Genomic DNA, 22,860 nt, shown 5'->3' on the forward strand with positions numbered 1-22,860 from the left:
GAAAAAAAAAAACAACAACAAGATGGTAAAGCTTGAAAACCTGGAGTGTCCAGCAGCACAGTGTCCAGACTTAAACCCCATCGAGCTGGTTTGGGATGAACTGGACAGAAGAATGAAAGCCAAGAAACCTACAAGTGCCACACATTTATGGAAACTTCTGCAACAGACTTGGGAAGAACTTTCTGAAGAACTTTTAATTTCTATTGTAAAAAGAACGAGCCACGAGTGTGTTCAGCTGTTATATCTGCCAAAGGTGGACACTTTCACGAATCAAAAGTTTATAATACGTTTTGGTCAACAGTAACAGTAAATAAAAAACTGGAAAAAGTGTGGTGTTCTAAAACTTTTGACCGGTAGCGTAGATAAACTTGGTGCTTTGTTTCATTTGGGGTCTGACGTCAGAGGGACAAGCTGCTGGTTCCAAAAAATAAACCCTTTGTCTTTGCTTCTTCTCAACATTTATCGGTGTCTAGACTTTTTCCACAGCACTATAATTCCATCTCTGTCTGTCTCAACATCACGAAGCATTTTTCTAGATTAAAAAATAATATTATTAGAATTGCAAAACAAAAAAACGATCATTGTGTAATACCATTAACAATATTGCTTTTTTGTGTGTGTGTGAATTGACCCACTTAAATAAATTAGCAAGCACGCACGCACATTTTAACAATTTCTCTGCTTCAATATCGAGCAACAAAAACAGCAACAAACACTGCAAGTCGTAATATAATATATATTTTTAAGTACGCTGCAAAAAACTAAATCTAGTCAAGTTAAGATGATTTGAATTAATAAAGTTTTATCATGATTTGAGTCAGTTTCACTTGACAATTCAAATGATCTGCCAGTGGAACAAGACTTTTGTACTTAAAATATGAAAATACATCTTACGACACTTAAAATAAGAAAAACAACAACCTTTTGCACTTAAAATATGAAACTTACAACGGAGTATAAGGGTCAGATAAAAAATGGTTTTAAATGCTGGCGCTACGAGAATAAAGTCGTAACATTTGGACATTAAAGTCGTAATATTATGAGAATAAAGTCGAAGCCAGAAAAAGTCGTAATTTTACGAGAATAAAGTCGTAAACTTACAAGAATAAAGTAGTAATTTTATGAGAATAAAGTCGTAGTCAAAATAAAGTGGTAATATTATGAGAATATCGGCTGCTCGAAAAGTCTGAGTGGAGAATGGAGAATTTGGAGCATTTTGTAAAGGAGAAGAATCCGTGTATCATTCATTCATTTGACTGAACAAGGACTGAATCAGGACTAAATCAGGTCCAGAACCAAACCAGAAAGACCAGGATTGAGACCGGGACCAGACCAGGACTGAAAACGGTTTAGTCCTAGTTTAGTCCTGGTTTAAGTCACGGAAATGGGAAATGGCGTTTCTGTGACTTTAAAATGCGATGCGGGACTAGTGCGCCGCATACGGACTGAACCAGGACTGAACCAGGACTGAACCAGGACTAAACCAGGACTGAACCAGGACTAAACCAGGACTAAACCGTTTTCAGTCCTGGTCTGGTCCCGGTCTCAATCCTGGTCTCAGTTCTTGTCTGATCCCGGTCTCAGTCTTGGTCCCTAACTCAGTCCTTGTCTAAGTCCTGGTCTCAGTCCCGATCTGGTCTCGGACCTCGTTTAGTCCTGGTTCAGTCCTGGTTCAGTCCAGAGGCGCAAATAATGAAGAAAATTGTTGTTCGTTTTCTTATTTTTTGTTTTATATTGAAAAACAAGGTTCTAATTCTGCTGCATTTTTCACTTTGACTTTGATTTTATTACGACTTAATTCTCCTAATATTATAACTTTATTCTCATAATATTACGACTTTATTTTAACTTCGACTTTATTCTCATAAAATTACGACTTTATTCCTGTAAAATTATGACTTTATTCTCGTAAAATTACGACTTTTTCTGGCTTTGACTTTATTCTCATAATATTACGACTTTAATGTAAAAATGTTACAACTTTATTCTCGTAGCGCCGGCAAGTTGTTTTTTTTGTTTTTTTTATCTGACCCTTATACTCCATCGTAGAAACTAAATCGACTCTTGCTTGAATTAAGAAAAACACACTTATTCCATTGGTGGAAAATTTTACTTGTCAAGTTGAATCGTCTCAAATAAAGTCAAATATTCTTAATTTAAGTCATTTAAATGTAGCTAGATACTGTTTTTTTTCCAGTGTTTGCATAAAAATAAGTCCAGAGTTGGTTCTGTACCTTCTGTGATCCAGATGAGGCGCTGCGTTTGACTGAGTTTCGTCGGACCGACCCTCCAGTCCCTCCACGGGCCATCAGACCTCGAGTCTCCATCTTCTACCAAACCTGAGAGTCAAGACCAGATCGAGCTCACATCCTGGGCAAAACAAAGGTCTGGTCCTGGTCTGGTCCTGTTTGAGCCCAGTTTAGTCCCGATGTAGACTTAGCTTTAGTCCTCGTCCTGATCCTGGTTCCTCGTTCTTGGTTCCAGGTCCGGTCTGGTGCTCAGGTTGTTCCTTCTTGCCTCGTGTTGGGATGAGCAGTTGTGGAAGGGATGCCTCTGTGTCTCTGTTGTAATCGGGATTTGCAGACCGCTCAGGACTCTGCTCTACTCCCGGTCTAGTCCTGGTTCTGTCTAGTCCTGGTCCTTGTGTGGTCCTGTTCTGGTCCTGGTCTGGTGTCTCACATCAGTATGAGCAGTAGTAGATGGAGCTCTTTCTCTCTGTTGTAATCAGGATTATCTGACCGTATCAGACTCTACTCTCTAGTCATGGGTCTGGTCTGCTCCTGGATCCGGTCTGATTCTGGTCTAGTCCTGGTTCTGGTCCTGGTTCTGGTCTAGTGTCTCGCATTAGTATGAGCAGTAGAGGATGGAGCTTTGTCTCTCTGTTGTAAAATCAGGATTAGAAGACTACACGGGACTCTGCTCTTGTCCCGATCTAGTCCTTCTAGTCCTGGTCTAGTCCTGGTCCTGGCGTGGTCCTGGTCTGGTCTGGTCTTGGTTCTGGTCTGTCGTCTCACATCAGTATGAGCAGTAGAGGATGGAGCTTTGTCTTTTTGTTGTAATCAGGATTAGCAAACTGCGCGGGAGTCTGCTCTAGTCCTGGTCTCGTCCTTCTAGTCCTGGTCTTGTCCTGGTCCTGGTGTGGTCCTGGTCTGGTCCTGGTTCTGGTCTGGTGTCTTCCATCAGTATGAGTGGAGCAGTAGTGGATGAAGCTCTGTCTTTTTGTTGTAATCAGGATTAGCAGATCGCACAGGACTCTGCTCTAGTCTTGATCCCGGTTTGGTCCTAGTTTGATCCTTGCTGAGTCCGGGTCTGGTCTGGCCCTGGTCTGGTCCTGGTCCTGGTCCCGGTCTGGTGTCTTGCATCAGTATGAGCAGTAGCCAGCAGGACGGAGCTCTGTCTCTGTTGTAATCGGGATTATCAGGCGGCACAGGACTCTGCTCTTTAATGGAGCAGATGTAATAAATGGTGATTGAAGGTAAATCTACTTTAGACCGAAGCACAGACACAGAAGCATCGTCACAGACACAACAGACACTGACACCACCACCACCGGGGGCTATCAGCTAAGAATTAAGAATCGTTTTGAAAAATTGTAAAACTTGAAAACCAAATCTAGTTCTTTGTAAATAGTTTGCAGATGCGAGAAGTTAATCCTTTATTTAATCCAGCGCATTTAGAGCTTCCTAATTATTCACTGCAATGAGTTTATGAATCTGTTTCTCAACTTTCACTTTCTTTTGTCAGAGCAAGAAGGTCCCAGGTTTGACTTCTGCTTTTCTCTGCAGAGTTTGCATGTTCTCCCTGTGTCTGGGTGAGTTTCCTTTGGACACTTCTTCCCCCATCAACCTAAAACATGCACAACCAGGGGTGTAATGGGCTTGGTACGTGGGGATTCGCAGTCCACCCACTTCTTCCGCCGTGAGATATAAAAAAAAATATATATATAAAATAGCTACAACTTAAATGTCAAACCAAAGCTCTACAAACTGCATAGGCTCATGATATCTGCAGTACTGTCCTAGAGTGACCTGAGACATGAGGGACCAGGACTGAACCAGGACTGAACCAGGTCTAAACCAGAACTAAAGCAGGACTGAGTGTCAGGACGGGTCCAGAGGTGCGCCCGCGTCGGCCGTCGAGTGACTGTAGCAGAGCTCTGCCTCCCACGGGGCTAAGTGCAGCCGTAGTCTGATCATGATTTGCGGACACCCTGCTCCACAGGCTCGGGTTCTCCCTTTTGCTCTCAAGTCCAAGATTAGTCCTGGTTTAGTCCTGGTTTATTCCTAATTTAGACCTGGTGAAGACGTGGTATAGTCCTGGTTCAGTCCTGGCTCAGTCCTTGTTTAGTTTTCCTTCTTCAGTCCTGTTTTAGTCCTGCTTCATTTCTGGTTTAGTCCTGGTTTAGTCCTGGTTTAGTCCTTCTGGTTCAGTCACGAATCGTTTACCCCCACCTAAAAAACAGAATACCTTAACTTTTACATCATACCTTTATACATAAGCAAGTATCTTGTTGAAGGACTCAATGGCAGCAGCAACTCTCATAATAGTCTATCCCTGCATTTACCTTTTGCTATTTTATTTTATACTGCTGACAATACCAGATTTATCACTCAGTGTCACAGTGTAAACTTCTTAAATCTTAAAACATTTTGTTTGTTTGTTTATTTGTTCTTTTTTTTTTTTTTTTCATCTTTTCTGCTTTACTCTACACTCCCTCGTGCCCCTCGGCTGTTTACCATCAACATACGTATTTATATTTTAATTTAAATCTGTTTTCATGTGTTATCCCTGTGAGTATCTCTGAAAATATGTCCCTCTGAGCCTCTGCGACATGTTAAAAGCTGGAATGAAATGAAATAATACATAAATATAAAACGAAGGCAGGAATTTGAGCGCGTGGTCGGGATTAAATGTGTGAACGCTGCAGCAGAAGACACTGGTTTAAATCTGAATAATCTACAGTGAGTGTTGTGACGGAGCATTTCAGGCAAATTAAAATGATTTTCTGTTTTATTCCTATTGGACTGGGATTATCTTGGTGTCCATTTAATCTGAGAGGCAGGTTACAGGACGCACAGAAGCACTTTGACCCTTGCCTGGAATGTTCCACAGTGTGACATTAAACATCTCTACCTTTATATTTATTCTTTTACAGCTGGTTTTATGGCTCAAAATCACTTAGAAAAACAGACATTCTGGCTGTGAGCTGTCATCTCTCCACAGATCTGAGCTGTAACTTGGTCTAGGTTTAAAGGAAAAGTTTAATGCCGTACTGTGGAACATTCCAGACAAAGCAATAACATCTCCATGGAAAAAAGTTACACAATCTTTATATCTATATATATTATATATATATCTTAGCGTTTTTGGTATGGGAATAATAATAAACTAATGAAAAATTTACTTTTCTACCATGTTACAGTATAATGTTGTTCTCTTATCAAAAACATACCTGCACTGCAAAAAGCAACATCTATGTAAGTTAAAGTGACTTAAATAAAAAATATTTTACTGGATACATGCATCACGAATTTCGGACTTCCAGTCGCAATTCATACTGGGAAGGATTTTCCAAAAAAGTGAGCATCAAACCGCCATGTTTGTTTTCCCAGTGGAATGTGTCTATTGTCAAAGCCTTTTTAAGTCTTTTGAACCATATCGCTTTTGTTTCTGGTTCTGATATTGTCATATTTTAGTTATGAGATTCGGACATTGTAATTGTGTGGTTGTTGGATCCTAACAGTGGAAAACAGCTAAAGAAATGGGCTTTGGAAGTTTGCGAACTTCATAAATGCAAAAAGGAATCAGATGTGTGTGACTGTAAACCTCTGTTCAAACTGTTTCCCTTCCCAAAGGAACTGAAAACTAGTGAAAGATGAAGGCGATGGGCAGGACTGATACACAAAAAAAGATGAAAAAGGAAACCTTTGACTGCCTAAATCATCCCGAGTTTGCAGTGAACATTTTGTATGCGGAGCATCTTTTGCTTTGGCGTTGACTTTTTAAATTCGTAATCAAGGTTGAGTGAGGAATCGGGATTTTGCTTTGATGTCTCCACATACAAAATGTTCGCTGCAAACTCGGGATGATTTAGGTAGTCAAATGTTTCCTTTTTTGTCCTTCCCGTGGATCAATCCTGCCCATCGCCTTCGCCTTTCACTATTTTTCAATTCCGCTGGGAAAGGAAACAGTTTGAACCACATCTGATTCCCTTTTGCATTTATGGAGTTCGCAAACAAATTTCTCATGCCGTTTTCCGCTGTTAGGATCCAACAACCACAAAATTACGATGTCCAAATCCCAAAACTAAAATATGACAATATCAGAACCAGAAACAAAAGCGATATGGTTCAAAAGACTTAGAAAAGATCGACTTTGTCAATAGACGCATCCCACTGGGAAAATCAAACATTGCGGTTTGATGCTCACTTTTTTGGAAAATCCTTCCCAGTATGAATTCTGCAATGACCGGAAGTCTGAGATTCTTGATGCGTGTATTCAAACTCTTTTTATGCTCACCCATGCTCCAACATGACAAGTCTCCATAAATATACAAAAACATGACGCAAAACTGTACACAACCACCTCACAAAGCTCACAAAGCTCTCTGCAGGGGGAGTGACTAAACACGGGGAGCAAAGGGAGGGAGGGGGGGACTTAAAATACAGCATTTTCAAAACAGTAAAATTGGATGCGGTAATCTAAATATGTTATGTGTTAGCAGTTAATACCCCGTAAAAGTGTAATACCCCCTCTTTAAATCAAATGAAATCTGTGCATTAGTGTTTGCGTAACGGCCTCGTGCTTTTACTCAAACGGTCGTACGTCACAGTGACCCACATAAGTCTATTTAAATTTTCTGGTGGAGGTTTGTCCCTGGCTTGTCTTTATTGAGATTTATTTGGCTTTACTGTAATAGTCCACAGTATGGCTTTACATTTATCACCACAAGTCGCAGGCTGCATAAAGAAGTGGATTAACGGAGTGTGACGTCAAATGAAGTCCAGTCAAATGAAGCTCACTGAGGCTGGCAGCAGGTCTGTGTTAGGAATTTGTTTACAGACGAAATAGTGACATAAAAACACAAGTTCATGTGTCATGCGGGTTAATGACGAGGCTCTCAAGTGCAGTTACAGAGAGAGGGGAGACAGTTTCTCAGTGTAAATGTAACAGTGATCACATGGTATTTGATTCCACTTGTCATTACTTTTATTGGACTAATGCATTTTGGTTGAGTAGCCCCCTCTTGTGATGACAGGTAGTGATAAGTGCCCCCGGCGCCGAGAGCACGTTGCCAGTTCATGAAAGACAGGCACGAGGTGGGTCACTGCTTTAAGATCTGTTATCTCGGTATTTCTGTTGAATTATTCATTATATGATCAGAATCAGAATCAGAATCAAATTTATTTGTCATTCCAGTATAAAAAATACACAGAAACGAAACAATGCACTCAGGTCCAGGTCAACAGCAGCACAGATAACAATAAGAACAAATAGTTATAATAAGAATAAATAGTTATAACAAGAATAAAATAGTTAAAAATATTGTATATCAACCCACCCCCATTTTCTAAAGTGCGTTCCAAGTCAGTGCTGTTTTGTAGTGTTTTTTCTGACAGAATTAATCTGTCTCACGGCATCAGGATAAAAACTGTTCCGTAGTCTCGTGGTCCTGGCCTGTAGATGGCGCAATCTTCTGCTTATGGGAGAGCTGTAAAAAGTTCATGTGCTGGATGGGTGGAGTCTTCCATGATGCTGTGGGCTTTTGTCCTGCACCTGCTGATGTAAATATCTTCAATGCAGGGCAGACTACAGCCGCAGACGCGCTCCGCAGCTCTAACTATCCTCAGGACCTAATTGTACATCTTATTCATGTCATTTGGAACATTTATGAGCTAATATTTTGTACAGTGTATGAGATTTTACACAGTAATGAACTTTTGCACATGTCGTGGCAGAAGATAAATTTTAGATGCTAATGTGACTCACTGTCCTTGTAGAGCTGCTCGCCGTGTTGAGCCGAAGGATCCTGACCAGTACATACTTTGTTTCATGCAGGTATATTTTATTTTACTGTAAAAATGTTCATATAAATGTGTATTATAGGCCAGTTGGAAACGCCCCCATGAACACTTGACAATGTCCACAATGTCCATTTAAATGTAATGTCTATGCCAAGTTATAGGTCAGATCTGTGGAGAGATGACCTCACTTGCAATAAATTTATTATTATTTTTTTTTTTCTTCTTTTTTTGATAGGTGGTTAAATTCCAAACTTGAATCATTCCAAACAAACAAAACACAATCACATTTCAATGGAGAGAAGCCACATCACTAAAGAAGTCACATGGCATCTTAAAAAATAAAATATAAATAAAAACAAATAAACAAGCTCAGATGCAAGTGTAACAGATCCATGGTGTAAGCCAAATGTGTGTTTTTTTGTTTTTTTACATAAAAATTAAAATAGTATTAAAGACTTTTAGAGAAAGTTATTATTATTATTATTATTATTATTATTATTATTATTATTTATTTATTTATTTATTTTATTTTTATTTTTTTACTTTTTTATTATCCGAGTCCAGAGGATTAAAAGATCCACTGGAGAAACCTCAGCAATGATAAAATGTCTCCCTCTGCTGGACATAAACTGACATTACATCTTCTCAATAAATTCTCAATAAAACCCGTTTTTATCGATTGATTTAAGACTATTTCTGCATTTTATATCAGCATGTTACTGTATTTTTAAATATTCAAGCCTAATTTATTTTATTCAGCAGTCGAAATCCCGTTGTTTTTGTTGTTTATATTTTGTTTGTTTTCTAATCTCTTCGTCAGTCAAGAGACAGATTTCAAACAGGTAAGAGTATAAATAAAATAAAATTAATTCACTGATAAGAAACTACCGCTCTATCTATCCATTTATAGGTTTGGTTATGTTATTTGCATTTTGGCCCTAAAATTTTGGCAGGATTATTTGGGTTAAATCAAATCTACCCAAAATGCCACACGCGATTACGCAACATTACGCACAGCTCCAGAAGCATCATATTTACAATTTCCCCTGAACACCCCTCGTATCTGTTCATTTTCTCTCTTTCTCTCCTTCTCTCTCCCTCCCTCTCCTCTCTCCCTCTCTCCCAGGTGTCGGTATCGGCGCGTTACTCGGGCCAATGGCGGACAGAGAGCGGGAGCAGAGAAAGCGCACTCCTCCTCGGGGCTTCAGGTAGGACCACAGCGGGACTCGGGGCTCCGGTGGGCGGCGTGTGCACGGAGGGAGGACCCGGGGAGGACCGTGGGGGGACGCTGCGGGCTCGTGTGCGCTCTGCTCGGCGTGTTGTGGTGTTGTTGGAGCTGCTGGGCGTGTCGGTTTCTCGGGGTGCGTGGATGGATTCTCCGGGGACAGGGTTTTCCGCGCGGTGGTTTATCGAGCCAGAGCTGTGTATATATGTCGTAACTCTAACACCTGCGGTTCTTTTACTTAGACAGGAGACGCTTTTCATTCATTCAAACATCGTGCACTTCGCGCGCCTCTTGGATTTGGTTTGTTTTGTGTCGCAGGCTGGTGCAGATAGACGACTGTTTTTATTGAAAATGACTGCACGTCATCTTCTGCACGTGCCTTATATAATTCACAATAATAACACACAATACTACCATAATACTCGTGTTAGTTTGTTTATAGTTTTAAATCTTCTCGTTGTAACGAGAAAGTCCAAATCTGATCAGAAATAAGGATTTAATTACACAGAATGAAATCAGCAAATGTTACGATGCATCACAATGAAAAATAGAAAAAATTGAAAATAACACGAGTAGTAGTAGTAGGAGCTGTAGTAGTTGTAGGAGGAGCAGTAATAGTTGCAGTAATAGTAGGAGTAGTAGTAGTAGTTGTTGTTGTAGTAGGAGTAGGAGTAGTAGGAGCTGTAGTAGTAGTAATAGTAGTACTAATAGGAGCAGTAATAGTAGAAGTAGTTGTTGTAGTAGTAGTAGTAGTAGTACTAGTGGTAGTAGTAGTAGTAGTAGGAGGCGCTGTAGACTGTAGTAGTAGTAGAAGTAGTAGGAGTAGGAGTGGTAGGAGCAGTAATAGTAGCAGTAGTAGTAGTAGTAGCAGTAGTAGTAGTAATAGTAATAGTGGTAGTACTAGTGGTAGTAGTAGTAGTAGGAGTAGGAGGAGCAGTAATAGTAGCAGTAGTAGAAGTTGTTGTTGTAATTGTAGGAGCTGTAGTAGTAGTAATAGTAGCAGTAATAGGAGTAGTAGTAGTAGTAGTTGTTGTTGTCGTAGTAGTAATAATAATAGTAGCAGTCGCAGCAGCAGCAGTAGCAGGAGGAGTTGTAGTATTTGTAGTAATAGTAGTAGCAGTAGCATCAGCATTAGTAATAGCAGCAGTAGTAGTAGTAGTAGTAGTAGTAGTAGTAGCAGTAGGAGCCAGAGCTGTGTATATATGTCGTAACTCAAACACCTATGGTTTTTTTACTTAAACAGGAGACACTTTTCATTCATTCAAACATCGTGCACTTCGCGCCTCTTGGATTTGTTTTGTTTTGTGTCGCAGGATAAAACCAATATATTCGGCTGGTGCAGGTAGACGACTGTTTTTATTGAAAATGACTGTCTGCACGTGCCATATAGGTTAATAATACATAAAAATAACACACAATACTACAATAATACTCGTATTAGTTTGTTCTTTATACTTTGAAACCCTTGTCGTAACGAGAAAGTCCAAAGCTGATAAGAAATAAGGATTTAAGGACACAGAATGAAATCAGCAAACGTTACGATGCAACACAATGAATAACCAACAAAAAATAACATGCAAGGACTAGTAGTTTGAAGTAGCCTGTAGTTCTAGTAGTAATGGTAGAAGTAGTAGTAGGAGTAGTAGTAGGAATAGGAGTAAAAGTAGGAGCAGTAGTAGTAGGAGCTGTAGTAGTAGTAGGAGGAGCATTAATAGTCGCAGTAATAGTACCAGTAGTAGTTGTAGTTGCAGTAGTTGTAGTTGTTGTAGTAGTAGTAAGAGTAGTAGGAGGAGGAGTAGCAGTAGAAGTAAAAGTGATAATAAATAGTATTAATAGCATTGCAGTAGTAGTAGTAGCAGTAGTGGCATCAGTAGTAGGAGTAGTAGGAGGTGCAGTAGTAGCATCAGTAGTAATAGAAGTACTAGTAGAAGTAAAATTAATAATATTAATAGCATCAGTAGTAGTAGAAGAATCAGTAGTAGTAGTAGGATAAGTAATAATAGTAGTAACATCAGCAATAGTAGTAGTAGTAGTAGTAGTAGCATCAGTAGTAGTAGTAGTAGTAGTAGTAGTAGCATAGTAGTAGTAGTAGTTAGTAGTAGTAGTAGTAGTAGTAGTAGTAGTAGTAGTAGTAGTAGTAGCTGTAGGTCTAGTTCTTTGATTATTTAGTTGTTGTTTTGAAGTTTTCTAATTGAAACTTGCCACCGTCTTTACATTTGACAGATTAAATTAAAGGCAAAGAGTTAAATTTGCACTGTGAGATGTTTTTGTTTCCTTTTTTCAGTTTTTGTTTGAATGTTGCTGAATAAATAGATAAATACTTTATTGATCCTTAAGGAAATTCATTTTTCGGCAGCAACAAGTGAAACACAATATGGCATTACACTCACCTATATGTGGCATTTATTCAATCACAGATGTTTGTATGACTTAAAAACACCTTGGAAATACATGTTTTTTTTTTACTGTGAGTGGGGTCGCCTCTCCACAGATCTGACCTGTGTGGTGTTTTACCTTATTGCGACACTTAAATTCAATAATGTAACCTAGTTTTTCTTTATATTTCAACTGACTCTGACTTAACCAAACATAGGCCTACACATACAGTACATTTGTCGCTAAAAATACAAATCCTGCCAAAATTCCATAAAAGGTGATGAGATTAAAGAGTTGACGACGTGACATAATCCAGATGATTACAGCGTTGTGTGGAGTTATGAGATTAGAGGCGTCCTGGCTCTGGTCCATCGGTGGTGTCAGCGTCAGACCGTCTGTGCCAGAGTGACATCAGACCTGGAGACTCGTGTTTCAGACTTGATTTCAATGCGCAGTGCAGATTCTGATGCCACAATAATAATAAAAACACTCTTTATCTAGACAACGGAATGCGATTTTTAACATTAAATCGTCGTAATTTCTTTTATACTCCCGTGTGGTCTTAAATCTGTGTAATCCCTCAGTGGTCCAGGCAGGTTCCATAGTGGTTCATGGGTGTACTAATTCTGTATTTTTGTACTGCAAGTCTCTCTGGAGTGTAAGTCGCACCAGCCAAAAAATGCGTAATGAAGAAGAAAAAAAAAAAACATATATAAGTTGCACTTTTTGGGAGAAATGTATTTACTTAAATCAGAGACGAGGAACTGACATTTCATCTTAAAAGTCAAGTTACAGTAATAACCAGAGGTGGGACTTGCAAGTTGTGCAGACTTGAGTCACTATTTTTAGGACTTGAGACTTGATAAAATAGACTAAGACTTGGGGCTCAACTTGGACTTGAAGATCAGTGACTTGAGACTTGACTTGGATTTACTTGTGACTTGAGAAGCACTTTTACATCTGAATTCTTTCTATTCTGACTATAATGATTCACACTAAGATCTTGTCAAGACATTTGAAAAGGAAAAATTAACTAAATCAATTCTCTTGTAACTCTTATATAATCTATAAATACTCATATTTAAATATACCATGACTTTTTAAGTACAATTTAGTTTAAAATCCACATAAATTGCAAAACTCTAAGATATATTTGATACTTTGGTTTAAAGACTTGAAATGACTTAAAGCTCAAAGCAGACGAGTTGCACTTGACTTGGACTTATGGGCCAGTGACTCGAGACTTGACTTGGACCTGACTGTATTTGACTTGGGACTTGATTCGGACTTGAGGTCAAAGACTTGAGACTTATTTGAGACTTGCAAAACAAAGACTTGGTCCCACCTCCGGTAATAACAATAGAACAGAGAACAACAGGCTGTTAACGTCACATATGAACAGTTCTTCAGATAAACTATAACATAAACAACAGAACAGAACAACTTTAACAAACTCTCCATCTCACTCCAAATCACTAAATCCATTCAATTCTTCATCCTCGGTGTCACTTCTGAGCAACTCCGCGACGTCCGGAGGTAAACAGAGCGCCGCTTCCTCTTCTGTGTCGCTGTCGTCAGACTCAGCATCAGTTCCATTTAGAATTATTTGGGTCTTTCTGAATCCCGACAGGATGGTTTTGCTGTCACTGAAGTTCAGACTTTGTCCATCCATGCAGTGACTTCCAGAAAAGTTGCCTGGTGCACCCTCCTGGTTGCCGTGAATGTCACAGTTCTACCATTTTGTTTATGTTTTCCCCAGTCCAGTCCCAGTCCCCGGTCCCCATTTTGCTGCCTCCTTTTCCTGCAGCTGACTCTCATTCCCTAATCAGCCCAGGATAACCTATATATACTCCTCCTGCTCAGTCAGTCTTTGCCAGATTGTTGACTTGTCAAGACGTACACTCAAGCTTTCCTTAACCTCTGTATCTCTGTACCCCGTTGTTTGCATTTAGAGCAATTCAGTTTTTTCCTTGTTGGTCATACCTGCTTCTGTGTTTATTTCCCAGTTTTTTGGATGATATTTTCATTCACGTTTGATAATCATATATTCCTCTGTTGTTGTCAGTCTGATTTATTAAATATGATATAAACATATTTATCATTACCTGTTAAAGGACACTTTCTGTTATTGAATTAAGCCTTTGTTTGCCTGCATGCTTGTGTTGCATTTGAGTCCAAGTTACCTGCGTGAGAGTGAAGCTGTGTTTTCCATCTCCGCTTTTCACCAGTTCCTCACAAGTTCCTCGCTCACTCCAGACTTTATTTCTGCTGCTTCATTACCATTTTCGGCTGAATATTTCGGCTCTTTCTGCAGGAGACATGTGCAGTAGAGTGAAGTGACAGTGGTACAGGAGTAAATGGAGTAGCAGACACTGGCACACAAGCCTACAGCGCCCTCTAGCGGTGTGAAAATGTTAATATAAGTCGCAGGACCAACCAAACCATGAAAAAAAATGCGACTTATAGTCCAAAAAATACTTATACTTCTTATACTTGTTCTGATACATCTAAAGATCAGTCTAAAGATTCATTTCTGTCCTGCGAATGTGACTTTTTTTTAGCTCAAATGAGTGTCTAGTTTCGATTCTAGTTGCAGAATCGATTAGTATCAGATTTTTTATATTTTTGACTGCAGCGAAGTTTGATCTGAGACAAAAATATGAATCAAACAAGCGTCCCCAAACGCAGAGGCGCTGAGGAGCCGAGAGGAGGAAACCAGAGAGAAACAACGTGATTTCATTTCATCTGCTTTTAGAAACGAGGCCAGTCCGTGATCATGACAAAGTGTGAGATGAACAAGAAACGCAACAGCAACAACAAAGCGCAGTCCTCACAGGGATTTCATTAAACGGCTTCTCTTCGTGTTATTGCTTTGTTTTTTTCTTGCATTATTTAATTACAAGCATTATTATCAGGGCTGTGGTTGACTAAGGAAATTCTTAGTTGACTTTTCATTGACTGAAAAGGGGGCGTGGCCAAAGTGCTCAAAACTATTATGTGTCTGACCTAAACTGCACTTACAAGACTAGACCAGCAGGGGGAGTTCATGCAAAAACAACTATTAATGCACAAAAAAGTACCAGGAAACAAGGACATTAAACAGCTCTAGTTTACATTTATCAAACTACAGGTGATTTTCTAGCTCAAAAATATCTAGAAAAACAGGCATTCTGACTGTGAGCGGGCGTCGCCTCTCCACAGATCTGATGTGTAACTTGATCTAATTTGGTCCCCATGAAGATAGAAAAGTTTAATACCATGTTTTATTACAGAGTACTGAATACCTGCATTAAAATGTCTTTTCTAGCATATTCTGATATGTAGGTTGCATCTCATTCCTCTTTCCACGCTTCCTTCTCCTTGATTCCTCTCCTTGATCGTAAATTTTTGAGAGTTACTTTAAAACATTTCAAATCAATACCCATCCATCCATTTTCTTCCGCTTATCCGGGGCCGGGTCACGGGGCAGCAGTCTCAGCAGGGACTCCCAGACTTCCTTCACCCCAGACACGTTCTCCAGCTCCTCCGGGGGACCCCAAGGCGTTCCCAGGCCAGCCCAGAGACATAGTCCCTCCAGCGTGTCCTGGGTCTTCCCCGGGGCCTCCTTCCAGTGGGACATGCCTGGAACTCCTCCCGAGAGAGGAGCCCAGGAGGCATCCGGAACAGATGCCTGATCCACTTCAACTGGCTCCTCTCGACGTGGAGGAGCAGCGGCTCTACACTGAGCTCCTCCCATGTGACTGAGCTCCTCACCTTATCTCTAAGGGAGCGTCCAACCACCCTGCGGAGAAAACTCATTTCGAGTGCTTATATCCACGATCTCGTCCTTTTGGTCACTACCCAGAGCTCATGACCATAGGTGAACCGCCATCTTATCCTGCCTGGTGGCCGGTCTTCACGGGGCCCGGCCGGGCACAGACCAAACGAATGATGTGGGGCCGTCTTCCAGTGGGTCCACCACCTGCAGGAGGATCCATAGGGGGAGGGTGCAGAGAGATCTGGGCGGCAGTCGAAGGCAGGGGCCTCGACGACCAGATCTCAAATCAATACATTTCATTTCACTCACAAATATTAATCAATTGCAAACAGAAATCTTCACTTTTAATTCAAAAATCACACATGCACTCACCACAAGAGCTGCGTTTTTTATTTTTCTCACTAATATTGTGCAGTTTGAAGCCCAAATTTTACTCCTTTGATTTGAGAAAAGTAACTCCAGTACCACCAAATGAAAAAGAAACTAGAATACAGGTGTTCAAAAGTCAAAATTAGTATTCAGAATATGTATTTTCGGTACATATTCAGTTACTTCCCAACACTGAGTGCAACCGTAGTTATTATTAGTCAAATCCCTTTGAGAAACAGGTCTTCTTTTGTTACTGAGAGCAGAATCATGTCTCCACAGATATGATCTATAACCTGGTTAGATGGCTCTATCTGCTTGGTTGGAGAAGGAGACGTTTATTAAATTTGTGCCAGTTTTAGTTTCTTGCGGATAGGCCCAGGAATTACAGAGATATGAACCTGAAACGAGGTAAACAAATCTGCAATCTGAAAGTTAAATTCTACAATAGAGTTGTGAATTTGTCTCCAGCTCAGGTCTGGCTCTTGTGGTGAGTGCATTTGTGAATTTTTCTTCTCCAATTAGTGATAAATAAGGATGTAACAATATCCAAATCTCACAGTATGATATTTTCATGATATTTTGTGGAGGCTCCTCTTAAAATGCCTTGACAAGACTTAATCCAAAGAACTAAGACTTAAAAAGGCTTAAAACTGCTTTTTCTTCATGTAATTTGCACCAGAACGGAGCAAAGGATCATGGTCAATGTAGTTCACTCTTGTTTTTAGCTATTGCTGCACCATAATGATGAATTTAAGCAAAGAGACTTGTGATTTGATATATTCTGATGGTCAGAGATATTATGGAGAGACTTTTGACGATACGATTTCACAATATTTTGGTTTTTGTTACACCCTTAGTGATAAATATAAAGAGAACAAACTGTCTATGTTCACACGCACACCAAAATCTGAGTATTATCTGATGTATGGACCTACAAGATTATTTAAAGATTATTTATTACGCCATTTTCTGAACTGTTATAATGTTGTTTGGAGTCGTGTTTTGTTTCATTCTCACACAGAAACTCTGCATATTTAGGCTGAGTTCTTCTTTTAACCCGAAAACACTCTGTTCCACCTTGTGATGTCATGTGGTAACACCTTCACTAAAATCACTTGGAAAATTTCAAGCTCTCAGGAGTAAATTTTGCGTTATATAGGACCTTTTTAAAGGTGCACTATGTAACTTAAGTACCTGGTTGTGTCCATGGAGATATGTTTGGGTGATTGCTTCCCTGGAATGTACCACAGTATGGCATTAAACTTGCTTATTATGTGATTATAGTTGTTTTTATCTTGAAATAATCGCTTGAAATAAATACATTCTTCTACAAGCAGGCCCACATTTCCACAAATTGGACCTGTTTTAGTCCTGGTTTAGACCTGGTTTTAGACCTATTTTAGATCTAGTTTAGACCTGGTTTTAGTCCTGGTTTAGACCTGGTTTTAGACCTATTTTAGATCTAGTTTAGACCTGGTTTTAGACCTGGTTTAGACCTGTTATAGACCTGGTTTAGGTCTAGTTTAGATCTTGTTTAGACCCTGTTTTAGTCCTGGTTTTAGTCCTGGTTTTAGACCTGGTTTAGTCCTGGTTTAGACCTGGTTTTAGATCTAGTTTAGACCTGGTTTTAGTCCTGGTTTAGACCTGTTTTAGACCTAGTTTAGACCCGGTTTTAGTCCTGGTTTTAGTCCTGGTTTAGACCTGGTTTAGACCTGGTTTAGTTTAGTTTCCGACAATGAGTGGAATTACTGGAAAAAAAAAAGGGGGATATAGCCCAAAACAGGAAAACAGGAAAATCCCGCTGTGTAATCCATTTATTTCAACAAAGTAACTGTAATCCAATTACCACTCACTGAAAGTACACTCATAATTTGTACTCTGATTACGTAATTCCAGTACATGTAATCTGTTACTCCCCGACACTGCATATAGCTGGTTTTAATGTTATGTTGCGTTTTTACTTTATAATTTAAATACAAGTCCATGTATGTATTCCAAGTATTCAGAACGCAGTATTCTGATTGGACCATGTATCAGAAAATATCACACACATACATTTTAAAGCAGGCGTTGAGTTTTCTGTAACTAAAGGCATGTTCAGCGTTCCTCCGTCGCTGGTTATTGGTGCGTGTGAGTGTCATGTATGTGCTGCGTGTGCGTAACAGTGTGTAATATTATGTGTAGTGTAGTGTGATGTTGTTTTGTGAGTCTGTTGTAAACGGCAGAGTCAGTGGCCTGTGAGTCTGGGCACATTTGTTCAAACCTTCAGAGACCGTGGCCTCTGCTGGGACTCGGGCTGTCACCGTCTGTGTGAGCGCCGGGGATTTCACTACAATATGTTTTTTTTCCTTCAGTATAAATAATAGTTCAAATGAGGATCTAGTTTCGAGGCTTGTTTTAGTATCTGTGTGTTGATTCTTTTTCTTGGCAACCCTACAACTACACAACTAAAAACTAAAACTAAACTAAAATGGGCCACATTCTCAATTGACAAATCACAAAAGCTTACAAGTTAATGCAGTAGGGCCCAGTCAAGCAGAAGTAAACAGCAAGGCCAAAAAATTCAAGTTAATGCATCTGATATAAAAATGTATTGAACAGATACATATGTACTCTAGTTTATGAAACTGTTTACCTTTTTTCTGTACCACTATTTGGTTCTAAAGTTACATATGTTTTAAACAGACCATGTATGAAACATGAAACAAAAATTATTTCCCAAATTTCAAAGACCTGCAAATCATGTAAATAAATGGATGTATTTCATCATATCTTGTGTTATTCCATCTTTGAACTGTTGATGAAGGTACATGATTTTTCAAAAACAATGTATTTAAAATGATAAAAATTTGCTTGGAAGGTCTGACATATTTTATAGAAATAGTTTCCTTTCATTTTGAAGTAATATTAAAGTATTCGGAAGAAAAAATGTAAAATCCTGCACCTTCTACTTGCTGCACAATTTTCCCTCCGTTACTTTTCCCTCCGTTACCATGACCTTTCTTAATAAAAAATCTCATGAGTCAAAAAGTAAGAGGTTTTTCAACCTAATCTTGTACCATATGGTAGAAAACTATATGAAGCAAATATTCAAACCAGTTTGTTAAGGATATGTAAGTGAGAACCAAGAGTTATCACTGTTTGTATTTATTGCCCAAAAAGTGCTGCATATTTCATTCCCTCCGTTACCGACATGAATTTTTAAATTTTTTGTCAACAACTTGAAAGAATATCACAGGTTTAACTTTACCCTGTTGGAGTGTAACTCTTTCCTACATTCTGATACTTTACTTATTTCAATAGTCCCTCTAGTTTCTGAATAAGAGACATTTGAATGTAAAAAATCTGCCCCTGTTTCCCTCCGTTACCACTTGACCAGACCCGGTATGTAAACATGTGGATGTAATGAAAATCACTTGACACGTTATTTTCACGATATGCATCTCACAGTACAATATTTATTGCGATATTTTGTGAATATGCTACTTTTCCTTTTAAAAGTCTCGGAAAAGCCTTGAAAAGCCTTTAAGATTTAAAAGTGAATTAAGATTTAAACAGCGTCTTCACAACCTGCTAAAGTTTTCCATGAGCGACGGGACATCTTCAGTGTCACTTACAGGCAACTTTTTTTATTATTAAGTTACACAAATACATTTACATTTTTTATTATTAAGTTATTATATGAATTATAATACATATAATATAATATAATATATATATATATATATAATATATATATATATATACTAATATATTTTTGTGAAATATTGTGCTTCTTCAAAACTGTTCTCGTGACCTATTTAATCCAGTTTTCTTTTCTCATTGAGGCTCGTTGTGCAGATGGCCCAGAGTCCCGTCCTCTGTCACAGATCGTGAGGAGCCTGGAGTAAAAGTCTCAGTGTAATCCAGGTTTACTCCAACTGACTCCTTAAGCTGATCACCGTCATCTGCTCGTAGCTCGTACTACCTCATTCACTCTGGAGGCTGCGTGTGAGGAGTGTTACAGAGCGATGTCTTAAGGTTTATTTACTTAAGGTAAATTACACGGAAAGATGAAAAATGCTACTTTGAAAAGAAATAGAATACAATTTTCAATATAAAATAATTATACTTTCTTTATTTTACCATGAGTTTTATTCTGATAAAGCTTGAATGCACACTAAAACGAATCTGTGTATCATTCGTTCATTTATTTTTTTATATAAAACCAAAAAAAAAGAAAATGAAAAAACAACAATTTTTCTTCATTATTTGTCTCCAAAACTAAAACTGACTGAACCAAGACTAAACCCGGACTGAACCAGGACTAAACAAGGTCCAGGACCAGACCGGGACCAAACCAGGACCAAACCATGATTTAGACTGCGACAGAGACCGGGACTAAAACTGGGACCAGACCGGCACCAGACCTGGACTGAAACCAGGACTGAATCAGGATTAAACCGTTTTCAGTGGCTCAGTCCTGGTTCAATCCTGGTTTGGCATCACAGTTTAAGTCACGTACACGGGAAACGGCCATTATCCGTTTTTTTCCATTATTCATTTAAACACAAAATCGAAAACTGAAAAAATGAATTGTTAACTGCTTTTTCATTTTGGTTTTAGAGACAAATAATGAACGAATGACACACAAATTAACACAGTTCAGGAAAGCTAAAATTTTGTCCTGTTAATGTGAATTTTTGTTGTTTAGCGTCACTAACAGCAAATCTCACCTCTGGCAGTAAATAATTAGGACGCTGTGAATGCGTGAGGTAAGAGAGGAAGAACTTTGGACCACTGTAAATAGTTTAAAATGAATGATGTTCTGTTTTTCACATTTTTAAGACAGTAAAAATCAGGTACAGAGCTTTTAATCACGGGTCAAAAACACTTTAGAATCACTGTTGTCTAAAACTAAATCTAAAGCACGTATACTGCCCCCTGCTGGTCCAGTGTGTGTCTGTAAAACCCTGCAGTGCATTAATGGAGCGTTGCATCAGAGGGCGGCAGTGCTGTTTGTTTTGTCCAACGTTTCCATGGAGACGAGACACACTTCAGACTGACAATGTCCCCACAGCCTGGTCAGATCTGTTACTCCGTCTACGCTTTTCTCTTCTTTTTTGTTTGATACAGATAAATAATGTTAGCCGATTATGATATTTTGTTTTTTTTTTTAAGTCCGTAACCAGGCCAACAACATTATCTTAAAGCTGCATTGTGGAACCTTCCTTGTGGAGGGTCCGTCAAATGTTCCACAGTGCGGTATTAAACCTTTCTGTCTTCATGGAAAGCGAACCAGACCAAGTTACAGGTCAGATCTGTGGAGAGAAGACCCAGCTCCCCTGTTTTTCTAGATATTTTTGAGCTATAAACCCAGCTGTACTTGAGTATGTGTAAGGTAGATCTGTTTAATGCCATACTGTGGAACATTCATCCAGGCAGGGCAAGTATGTATATAAAAAAAAGCAGGTGACAGAGCCCGAACCAAAAAGTTACACCAGTGCACCTAAATAATTGTATTATTTTTACAAAAGTGAAAAGTACTTTGTGAGCTTTACTTCAGTTCAGAAGGTGCACTGGTGTAACTTTTTGGTTCGGGCTCTGTCACCTGCTTTTTTTTATATACATACTTGCCCTGCCTGGATGAATGTTCCACAGTATGGCATTAAACAGATCTACCTTACACATACTCAAGTACAGCTGGGTTTATAGCTCAAAAATATCTAGAAAAACAGGGGAGCTGGGTCTTCTCTCCACAGATCTGACCTGTAACTTGGTCTGGTTCGCTTTCCATGAAGACAGAAAGGTTTAATACCGCACTGTGGAACATTTGACGGACCCTCCACAAGGAAGGTTCCACAATGCAGCTTTAAGATAATGTTGTTGGCCTGGTTACGGACTTAAAAAAAAACAAAATATCATAATCGGCTAACATTATTTATCTGTATCAAACAAAAAAGAAGAGAAAAGCGTAGACGGAGTAACAGATCTGACCAGGCTGTGGGGACATTGTCAGTCTGAAGTGTGTCTCGTCTCCATGGAAACGTTGGACAAAACAAACAGCACTGCCGCCCTCTGATGCAACGCTCCATTAATGCACTGCAGGGTTTTACAGACACACACTGGACCAGCAGGGGGCAGTATACGTGCTTTAGATTTAGTTTTAGACAACAGTGATTCTAAAGTGTTTTTGACCCGTGATTAAAAGCTCTGTACCTGATTTTTACTGTCTTAAAAATGTGAAAAACAGAACATCATTCATTTTAAACTATTTACAGTGGTCCAAAGTTCTTCCTCTCTTACCTCACGCATTCACAGCGTCCTAATTATTTACTGCCAGAGGTGAGATTTGCTGTTAGTGACGCTAAACAACAAAAATTCACATTAACAGGACAAAATTTTAGCTTTCCTGAACTGTGTTAATTTGTGTGTCATTCGTTCATTATTTGTCTCTAAAACCAAAATGAAAAAAGCAGTTAACAATTCATTTTTTCAGTTTTTCGATTTTGTGTTTAAATGAATAATGGAAAAAAAACGGATAATGGCCGTTTCCCGTGTACGTGACTTAAACTGTGATGCCAAACCAGGATTGAACCAGGACTGAGCCACTGAAAACGGTTTAATCCTGATTCAGTCCTGGTTTAGTCTGGTCCCGGTTTCAGTCCAGGTCTGGTGCCGGTCTGGTCCCAGTTTTAGTCCCAGTCTCAGTCGCAGTCTAAATCATGGTTTGGTCCTGGTTTGGTCCCGGTCTGGTCCTGGACCTTGTTTAGTCCTGGTTCAGTCCGGGTTTAGTCTTGGTTCAGTCAGTTTTAGTTTTGGAGACAAATAATGAAGAAAATTGTTGTTTTTTCATTTTCTTTTTTTTGGTTTTATATAAAAAAATAAATGAACGAATGATACACAGATTCGTTTCAGTGTGCATTTAAGCTTTATCAGAATAAAACTCATGGTAAAATAAAGAAAGTATAATTATTTTATATTGAAAATTGTATTCTATTTCTTTAAATGTAGCATTTTTCATCTTTCCGTGTAATTTACCTTAAGTAAATAAACCTTAAGACATCGCTCTGTAACACTCCTCACACGCAGCCTCCAGAGTGAATGAGGTAGTACGAGCTACGAGCAGA

The 22,860-nt window shown here is 39.1% G+C and overlaps 1 protein-coding gene across 1 annotated transcript in view; it reads left to right on the forward strand.

The window, feature by feature from the left end:
- Positions 1-9,153: 9,153 nt before the first annotated feature.
- mapk8ip1b (mitogen-activated protein kinase 8 interacting protein 1b) overlaps positions 9,154-22,860 on the forward strand; it is a 143,969-nt gene continuing 130,262 nt past the window's right edge. The window contains 1 exon segment of the mRNA XM_055154287.1: positions 9,154-9,232. Coding sequence (XP_055010262.1) covers positions 9,180-9,232 — 53 coding nt within the window. The 5' untranslated portion in view covers positions 9,154-9,179.

This window comes from Boleophthalmus pectinirostris, unplaced genomic scaffold (assembly GCF_026225935.1).
Source record: "Boleophthalmus pectinirostris isolate CB_2022bp ecotype Guang Dong unplaced genomic scaffold, ASM2622593v1 HiC_scaffold_19, whole genome shotgun sequence".
In the NCBI taxonomy this organism is placed as follows: domain Eukaryota; kingdom Metazoa; phylum Chordata; class Actinopteri; order Gobiiformes; family Gobiidae; genus Boleophthalmus; species Boleophthalmus pectinirostris.